General features: G+C 38.3%; 1 protein-coding gene across 2 annotated transcripts; it reads right to left on the bottom strand.

Annotated features, from left to right (window-relative positions):
- Positions 1–489: 489 nt before the first annotated feature.
- On the bottom strand, positions 490–9,735 carry dolpp1 (dolichyldiphosphatase 1). 2 transcript variants are annotated; one of them, XM_067574393.1, is made up of 9 exons: positions 9,648–9,735; positions 7,067–7,367; positions 5,360–5,460; positions 5,112–5,196; positions 3,377–3,476; positions 2,894–2,992; positions 1,613–1,741; positions 1,393–1,482; positions 490–1,292 (listed from the first exon to the last, which is right to left on the bottom strand). In XM_067574393.1, exons 2-9 carry the CDS (start codon positions 7,140–7,142, stop codon positions 1,256–1,258), a joined length of 717 nt encoding a protein of 238 aa, XP_067430494.1. In that variant the 5' UTR covers positions 7,143–7,367; positions 9,648–9,735; the 3' UTR covers positions 490–1,255. The 2 variants fall into 2 exon arrangements, with proteins under 2 accessions (XP_067430494.1, XP_067430495.1); XM_067574394.1 differs by having other exon boundaries at positions 7,067–7,353; positions 9,648–9,665.
- Positions 9,736–9,995: the final 260 nt, after the last annotated feature.

Below are 9,995 nucleotides of genomic sequence, written 5' to 3'. Positions count from 1 at the left end.
GAAAGAAAGAAAGCACGTCCCCCTCAGCAGTCATTATGTTTGTTTTCTCACTAAAAAGTTATGGAATGTTATCTCAGAAATGCAGGTAAAAAGAAAAACTTCTCTCTGCAACGGCAGAAAACAAGATAAGAAACTGAGCAGTAAAAAAAAAAAACTAAAAAAGAAAAATTGATTCCCAGAATTCTGTTCCCAGGCTGCTACTGTGTGCGAGGCATTAAAAAAAACAAAACAAAACAAAACAAAAAAGTCCAAAAGTGTGTCCGAGAACAAAAACAACTGAAACCTGCTGCTGCGATTATTCAGTCTCATAATCCTCAAACATGAATATGAACAGAAACCTCGACCTTGATGCTCAATAGTAACATTAAAATTTACACTGTTGCAGATCAGCTTTGGAGTCTAATATATTAGGACTGACAGTCATAGACACAAAGCAAAGACCGATGAGGGAAAAAGAGGGGCAGGGTCTTAATATTTAACTAGTGTTAGTCGGGTTTTTTTTGTCGGGTTTTTTTTTTCTTTTTTTTAAATTTCACAAAGTGCAAATTTTCATTTATATTACATCATAACCAATTTTAGAAATGGTTCATTTTCTATTATATAACAATGAAAAATGGTTAATTCCATATACCACCCCCGTCCTAGCCGTAACCAACCCCCCCTCCCTCCCCGCCCGTTCCCGCCAGCTATCCATCAGAATATTAAAAAAAAAACAAAAAAAACAAAACAAAACAAAAAAAAATAGGATCACTAAATACATGCTGCAATGACGCCCATCAACTCGTTTGAAACTTGACCAAAGCCTCGTTTGTTTTTTTTTTTTTTTGGCTCCTTGAATCTCTTACAGTACACTGTTACTGTCAGCGTGCGTTTATAGTTAAAATATATATATTAATCTATCATTAAATAGTATAGCCTCTTGCACAGTCTTGCATGCATTGAAGAGCATTTGGGCAAGCTGTACAAGAAGGAGAGGCGTGTGGACGGACTTGCTCAGGCTGTAGGCTCCGGGCCAGGTCCAGGCACTCTTTCGCCACCTGTAAACGTTTTTTTTTTTTCTTTTCTTTTCTTTTTTTTTTGTTTTTTTTTTGCCCTTTGCTCCTTGCAACCACGTCAGTCCAAAAGATGGTTCTCCAGTGTGTTTTTTTTTTTTTAAATTGAGTAAGTGTGTGTTTGTGTGTGTGTGTGCATGATTCTGTGTGTGTGTGTGTTTGTTTGTGGTCCTAAACTCAGTTTCACAAAAGAACTGTGTGGATCACTGAAGTTTTGTTCCAAGCTTTCGTTGTCTGTTCCTGCAAGATTAAAAAAAAAAAAACATAGAAAGAAAAATAGGTCAGGTGACAAACGCAACAGTCGGTGAGTTATGAATCTCCAGTGTCAGTATTTACTTACCTTGCCTCTGATCTGGTCACTGTATACTCAAACCATAAGATATTGGGGATCAGGCTTGTGTCTCGCACCAGGAAGTACTCTGATATCGGCCTGTGGAAGCATATTTAAGAGGGCAGAATATTAGAGGGAGACATAATGGACCAGTTTTATTCAGGCTGCGGATGAAATCGTCTTCCCCTGTGACACGAGGAGGAAGCAGAGAAATTAGAGCGCTACTTACCACGCTGCTATTTTGGGGAATAATGGTGTCAGCACCTCTTGTGTGAAAAAGAACCAGATTATGCCAATCGTACTACCGGCTACTCCGCCGTAGAAAACCTGGCTCCAGGTGTGATACAACAGGTAGACCCTGAGAACAAGAGAGACACAGGAAAAACAAAAACAACACAGACTGTAAATGTGGCTTCTTATAAACAGCGACGCATCAGTCACAAGTGTCAGTAAACTACAACAGTCATGTGTTTTACATGATATCAAATTTGGTGTCATTACAAGAATTAAGAGGATCATTTGGCTTCCTTTGCCATAACGTAAGCAAGCAGGGCTGCAACAATTAGTTGATGGTAAGAAAAATGATCGGCAACTATATTGATAATCCGTTAATCATTTAAGTCAGTTTTCACGAAAACAGACGAAGCATTCCTGCCTCCAGCTTCTCATTTGTGACGATTTTCCACTTTTCTTTTGTTTTATGTGACAGTAAACAGAGCATTATTGTGTTTTGGACAAAAGAACACATATGAATGAAGATGTCATCTTGGGTTTTAGGCAACCGTGGTTCACAATCTTTTATAGACATGTTATGGACCAAACGATTAATCGAGAAAATGATGGACAGGTTGATCAATAATGAAAAAAATCGTTAGTTGCAGCCCTAGTGAGCGGGCTGGCCAGGCAAACAATATCCAAAAATTTTCTCCTCTTGTTTACCTTCTGAGTACACCAACTACTACAACTGGTCAACAACGTTGTGATGGATGATGTGCCACCTATTTTCAGTTCAAAGACTTTTGCACCCGTAAATGTATGAAGGAGGACAGGATACCACATTCAAAGATGATGCCCCATTATTATTATTACGAAAAACTCTCACAGCTGCTCCTTTTCCAATTATTGTGTATTGGCGAAATGCTTTGTGGGTCAGTGTGAGTCATGTGACGCTACAGGAGGGTCGGTGGGTTTTAACCTCTGCTATATTCCTTCGTAAGTTGAAGTCTGTACCTGAGCATTTACATCTCACACAAAACAAGGTACATAGAAGTTGTAGAATCAGATCAGAAAAATACTTTTAATAATAATATTAAAAACAGAAACTCTGGATTGACTTCTCATCAGTCCTGTTAAACCACCTCAGGAGAGTCAAGCTCAGCTCTCAATGTCTTCATGAAACAAGTACGTCTGTCTAACTTTACAACCGCTGGATATTAACGTGCCTTTTTCAACAGTTACCTTAGATTTTAGGATTTATCTGTCATTTGTTGAGATGAGACCGGCCTCTTACCTGCTGTATGAGACTGATAAGGCAATGCCCAACAGGATGATGGACAGTATGTGTCTCCACAGCAGGTCCACACATCGAGCATTGTTCGTTTGATGCATTCTGAAAAGAGAGGATAGCATGAGTTTACACCGCGACCTCTACTTCCTGTAAAAAGGTGGAATGAAAGCGTCTAACCAGTGACGATTCGGTAAAATTCAAAGCTTTAACAGAGAGAGATCTGCTCAGCAAGTACAAGCTTTGGTGTTAATTTAAGATCTTTCATGCAATAATAATAATAAGATAGAAATGCATTTGAATACACCAACTAAATAACACAACAGATACAAATATAAAGAATACATTCATTTATCAATCAGCCTGGTAGATATGAATAAAACAACTGAATACATTGTGGACTGCAGACGTTAATTAGTTGTTGAACTTTAAAGAGTGTCACAGCTCCGCCCTGGAGCCTCTCCAAACAACAAGAAGAAACAAGCTCACCTTAAATAAAGGAAAAGAAAGAAGTAAACAACAAAGAACCAGATGAGCTGGGAATGACTGGAGGGCATCCCATACTCTGTGTGCAGGGTTGAATGAGCCCCTGCAGAAAGAACAACACAACCTGATATAAATATTCATTTACAACACAGAGTTCATCTCACATCCTCATACAAATGTAAAACAATGTACGAGTTTAAAGCCTCTGGAAATTTGGCTTGAAACAGTAAAAACTGCATGTATGATATGAAAAGTTGAACGTCTCATTAAGCATCCGCAAAAATCTGAAAAAGAAGATTCGTGACTATTAGAAAACCCAGTTCAAAAAACAGCTCGTTTGGCTGTTTAGATTGTTTCTCCAGACTGAGTTTCCATCGTATGGCACCGCACTTCTAACTCACTGAGCGTCACCTCCGACGTGATAAATAAACTACATTTATTACATGTTCCTTTATCACTAAAGGAGGCAGAGGAATAGCTAAACATAAGACACAGCAAGCAAGAGAGAAGCCATCGCTAACTGCTAAGCTAAAGTAGATCTGAAAAGTGTGTAAACAACTGTGTGACTTGTGAGATAGTTGCTAACAGAAGGAGAGAGCTGAGAGTGCTTGAGCAGAACTAGTGTAAGTTTAAATGTACAGTAGGTCATTAACTGCAGTAATGAAGAATAGAGCAAAATTAACTGGGTTGAGATGCAGAAACGCTACCGATAACACAGTTGAAACATTTACCTCAGCACATCATGTCATTTATGATTGGTTCACGGGATTTAGTGCATAATTTTAAAGTTTACAAAACCTTAAATGACAACATTTAAAATTTGAATTGAAACTAATTTCTAATACATTTTTAGATGCTTATTATTATGTACATAAGACCCTAAATGACATAGTTAGAGGGCTGTTGTGGACAGTTTCTTACACATCTCTCTAGACTATATATAAAGAGCTGGTTGGGTAAAATTACAACATAATCCATTTGAAGAACACTTGTAATTGTTTATTTAATGTGGAACTAATCTGTCTATTGTGTATGTAGACTGTGTGTATGTTTTCTTTTCTTTGTACACAGGTCTCCACTGAAAAAGATCTTGATCTCACTGAGACTACCTGTTTAAATACAGGATTAACTAAACCTAACAAGAGCTGCAACATTTTTTAAATGAAGAAAATGCTAATATTCTCTGGTTTCTTTATTCCTCTATGACAGTAAACTGCACATCTTTGGGTTGTGAACTGTTGGTCGGGACACAATTAATTCACTAATTGGCAGATTAAATCAAGAATGAAAGGGAGAGGCATGTTATATTAAACAATGTCATGCATGCTGTAATGCAACAATTAGCCGTCCAACTTGCATCTGGTTGCATCTGGGCTTGGGGAATTTTTCGGACATTGTGTAGACCAATTAATTGATTAATTGAGAAAATAGTAATCAGAATAATTGATAATGAAAATAATCATTAGTTGCAGCCCTAGTAAAATTTATGGTTTATTGACCAACTGAGATCTTTTAGTTATTTAATTTATTCTGGCTGTTATTTAACAGTTAATAGGAATACCAGTTTGTCATCATTCAATCTAATGTTTTGGTCACCTAAACTAGTGAACTTCTGCACCTGAACAGTTATTGTTATTGATATCAGAAGAAGGTATTCTGGTGATTGTGATGTTTTTTCAGTATTGCCCAACCCTGCCAACCACACATTAAAAAAACAACAGCCTGTTCCTCCACAAACCTGCACATGGGCGCGGCTCTCTGAGAATGTGCTTCAGCAGCCAGTTCACCCCTTCATTCAGGATGAGCCCACCAAAGAACGAAATCTGTAAAAAGCAGGTCAACACACGAACGATTACAAACTCTTCTGGCCTGCCTGACACCGCTGTCCAGGCTCCTGTGAGAGAGATTAACTGCTAATACAAGAAATTGGGCACAGACTTGACTTTAAATGTGATGCTATTTTAAAACTGCTTGTGCAGAACTCACCGTGTGCAGCTCCCGTTTAAACACTATGAGTGTAACAAAACCCACAAGAACTGCGATGGGTAGGAGACTGATGTAGGCGAGCACTTGTCCCGTCAGATCATCTAAAACACAGTGACACAGTTCTGATGTTAAGACAAAAACCATAAACTCTGGTAACATTACAAGTCCAGTGGCGGAAGAAGTACTCAGATCCTTTACTTCAGTGAAAGTACCAACGCAACAATGTAATAATACTCCATTACAAGTAAAAAAGATAATTATTAAGTAAAGGTACATAAGTATTATCAGCAAAACGTAGTTAAAGTATTGCATTAAAAGTAGTGTTTTGGTCCCTCTGACTGATATATTATTATATATGACATCATTAGATTATTAATACTGAAGCATCAGTGTTAGAGCAGCCTGTTACTGTTGTAGCTGCTGGAGGTGGAGCTAGTTTGATCTACTTTATATACAGTTAGTCAGTTAGTTTAGTCCAGTGGTTCCCAATCTAAGGGTCGGGCCCCTCCAAAGGGTCACCAGATAAATCTAAGGGGTCGTGAGATGATTAATGGGAGGAAAGACGAAAAAACAAAGTTCTGATACACAAATCTGTTTTCAGTTTTTGGACTTTTTCTCTAATCTTTGGTGAAATATTGGATCGTTTGAACATTTATTGAAATTAAATCATGTGAGAAGTTTAGAGGGAAAAATCACTATTTGGTGGAGCTGTTAACAACTCATAGACATCTGAAATGTGACCCTGACTACACACTGCTTTTTGTAAGATGTCAAAAGCCAAAAAAGGTTGGAAACCACTGGTTTCATCTTTAACTATGTGTTGTATTTTAAAAGCTTGTTATATTATCCATTATGTCAAATCTTCATCCAGAAAGTAACTAAAGCTGTCAAATAAATGTAGTGGAGTACAAAATACAATATTTCCCTCTGAATGTAGTGGAGTGGAAGTATAAAGTAGCATCACATGGAAATACTGAAGTAAAGTACAAGTAACTCAAAACTGTACTTAAGTACAGAACTTGAGTAAATGTACTGTTAAAGTCCAAACATCACCCAACACTGGTGGGAGTGACACTTAAAGTAAACCCGGATGGTTGAGATATTTAACTGTGAGCACACTAGGAAGCGTGCGAGGTGGTGAAGTTAAACCATCATCTAACTGACTTAACTGACTAACAGATCAAATAATTTGATTTTATATTATTATTATCAGAACAAGCTCCGATCAATGTGCTTCATGCCAGTTATACTAATCAGTGTCAGGCCGTGGAGCTAGCTGCTACGTTAGCCATAATCGTGGCTACAAACATATAAAAATGTGAAATAATTATTTACTACACGCAGTTATAAATTATGTTTTGCTCTACTAAATGCTTCATTCTCGTCGAGTATTTCAGGAAACGGGATATTCGCTAATTACTGAGATAAAATATCAATGCTGATATTCAAGACAACTAGCATGCTAGCTAGCCTTCATTGTGGACGTTATCGCTAACTGCGCATGCGGCGCTGTCTCACAATTCTGCAGTCCGGGTTACATTCCCCGCTGTGCCTGGGCTTTAACAGTGTCTCACTATTTGGCAGCATCGCCAACTGCCGTGTCCATTCAGTAGCGAGAAAAAAAACACACGAACTGCTCGAAATGTGCAAATTCTGTGATTACAAGCAGAGCGTCAGCAGGTAGAGAAAGATGTGGAGTTTACATACCCTCCGGGAACTCTACGTGTGTCAGAGATATAGACCGCCATCGAGGTGGTGCCGAGCACTGCTCTTCTAACGCCATCTTACCCGGACACAACCGGGCAGTCCCAGTGAAACGCCCCAGACACGCGTCCGACCAATGATGAGCGGAGCTCCGCGTTCAAACCGTTCAAACGGGCCCCGGCAGTGGAGCGACGGTCCAATCCAGACTGTCCAATCCCAGCCTTCCAATACCGGTTGTCCAATCCTGGCTGTCCAATCCTGGTTGTCCAATCCTGGCTGTCCAATCCTGGCTGTCCAATCCTGGCTGTCCAATCCCGGCCGCACACCGGAGATATTCAACCCATAGAGGAGAATTATTGAATGAACAAAAACCACACAAAAGTCCAGCTCTGCTTGGCGAACTGCACTCATTCAAAGGAAATATAAAGTTATGGGTTTTTTTTAATGATTAATAAATTAATGTAGGCAATAAATAAGCATTTATAGTCAAGTTAAAAATCCCATTTTCTAATAAGTCACCATTTATAAAGGTTTACAAGTAATGACTGAAATAATGATTAATACATAATTTACAAATGTTTTATAGATCAGATATAAACTATTCCCAAGAGCACCACTTAAAAAAATATTTTGACAGGTGTTTATCTTTTCAATGTGTTAATAATATGTTTATAAATGTTAAAGATCCCCTCCAGACACGTGTTAAGACATCTAAAATACTCTGCTTGGAACAATCAAAACAAGAAACTTTCCGCCTTCAGCAAATGAACAAGAGAACAGCCTTCTAGTGTCAAACTCTGAACATACATCACTCTGCACAGTGAAACATCCAACTGTAGGAACAAGAAGAAAAACACATACAGATACTTAATTTAGTCATTAATAGAGTCAGCTGTCTTGACAACCTGGTGCTCAAGGAGTTTTAAGGCACTGATCATGACCCACAATGTCCCTGGTTTGAGTCCAGCCGGGGACCTTTTGTTAATAAAAGCTTCTTAACATGAGACTGCAGTCGTAACTCTAAATAAGTTGTTGGTAAATTGATTTTGTTCGGATGCTCTGCTGCCCTTTTCCAGAAGGTCAGAGGCCAAATGGTCCATTAGAGGAGTCTGCATGATGAACCGAAAAGCTTAAAGGATAAGTTCACAATTTTTCAAGTTTGTCTTAAACAAAAAGTCAGGCGCCCATATGAACACTAAAAGACGTTTTCCTCGCTGTAATCTTTCCTCCTGTTCATACTGGCTACTAAAAGATCGACTTCAAATGCACTTTCAATGTAAGTGATAGAGGCGAAGATCCACAGTGTGTCCACACACTTGTCATTTAGTGCAAAAATGCATTTAAATGCATTTCCCTGTTGAGCTGCAGAGGAAGTATAGTAACAAAAAGAGGGACTTTGGCACTAAAAAGACTGTAACGTTAAGAGATATATACTTGATTTGATGCATTTGGACTCCATATTAGCTTCAGATAAACTTTTAAATACATTTTTTCACAGAGGGAGGACTGTGGATTTTGGCCCCAATCACTTATATTGTAATTATGAAGGGATCTTCTAACGGTCAATATAAATAGGAGGAATGATTATGGCAAGAAAAACACCTCAATGTTCATTTAGGATCCTGACTATTGTTTCAAGACAGACTTTAAAAATTGTGAACCGGTCCTTTAAAAAGACAAATCAAGTGGTCCTGCAGGAGGACGAACACTCTGCAAATACATTATTCACAACCTGGCAACCCAAAAAAGTGGCTCTTAGATGGCTTATGATGGATCTATAAAGCATTGGTAAATAATTCATTAACATTATTAATAGTTACAACCCCTTTACAAAGGATGACTTATGAGAACATGGTACCAAAAATATTTAACCTCTCTTGTTTAATGTGTGCCCCTCGCTAAAATCCACCCACCCACAGAAGGTTACGTTGAACTGCACTTTGTAACGCTCATGTACTGCACCTGAAAAGCAAATAACTCTTAACTTACAGCACACTGCTCAGGCATCTTTTCATGCAGGGAAAATCTATCTATTGTGCAACTGTAATGACTTTGGACAGTAAAATCGATATCTCCGAAACAGGCAAATATCTCCCAGAATTGGAGAATTAAAGCCCACAGTATTTATTTTCACTTTATATTTTTGACTTGGTCCATTGATTGAATTTAACACAAGTTACAAATAGGCAAAAATGGCAATACACAGGTTTTGATATTGCTCAACTCCCAGTAGGAGAAGAAAGAAATAGAAGGACATCGATCAGACAGGCCTGAACACTAAATAACAAATGAGCAAAGGCGGAAACAGCCCAGAAAAGATTGTCGAGGACTGTTGATGTGGGAGAGGGTAATCAGTGCAAACTGATATACAAAAGTGCATGTAGCAATATAAATATTCATCTTTAAAATGATAGATTACAGCATGGAACCTATCATAGAACAAAAACTTCAAAACAAACAAAAGAGGCAAAAAAAAAAAAGAAGCAGTAAATACAGAAAACTTCAAGTATTCTAAAAGTTCCTCACTGCCATGGTGACATTCTTGAGAATAAAACAAAAGGATTATGGACAGAGATGTACTCACCCACACAAACACACACAGCAGGGAAACTCACTGGCTTCTTACAGCTCACACAGAGTCGGTCAGGAACAGCAGGTGCACAAAGACCAGCAAAACAGGAGACACGCAAAAGTAAACAGCAAAAACATGAACAAATGCAAACTAGCTCTTCACTCCAACTATAAACTGTAAAGCTAAACAACAGAGGAAGCGGAGAGAAGACAGTCAAGCAGTAGAGAGGTGGAAAATGTATGTCATGTCGTGTGCACAGTCTTCCAGATGCAGTAGAAAATGAACAGCAGGACTCAAGATATTTTAAGATATTGAGATTTAAAGGAGTAAAATGTGAAGATTATATAATGTTAAAGGACA

The sequence above is a fragment of the Thunnus thynnus genome, chromosome 19 (genome assembly GCF_963924715.1).
Source record: "Thunnus thynnus chromosome 19, fThuThy2.1, whole genome shotgun sequence".
Taxonomy (NCBI): Eukaryota; Metazoa; Chordata; class Actinopteri; order Scombriformes; family Scombridae; genus Thunnus; species Thunnus thynnus.
Note: the sequence above shows the minus strand (reverse complement) of the source record. Positions and strands in the feature narration are given on the sequence as shown.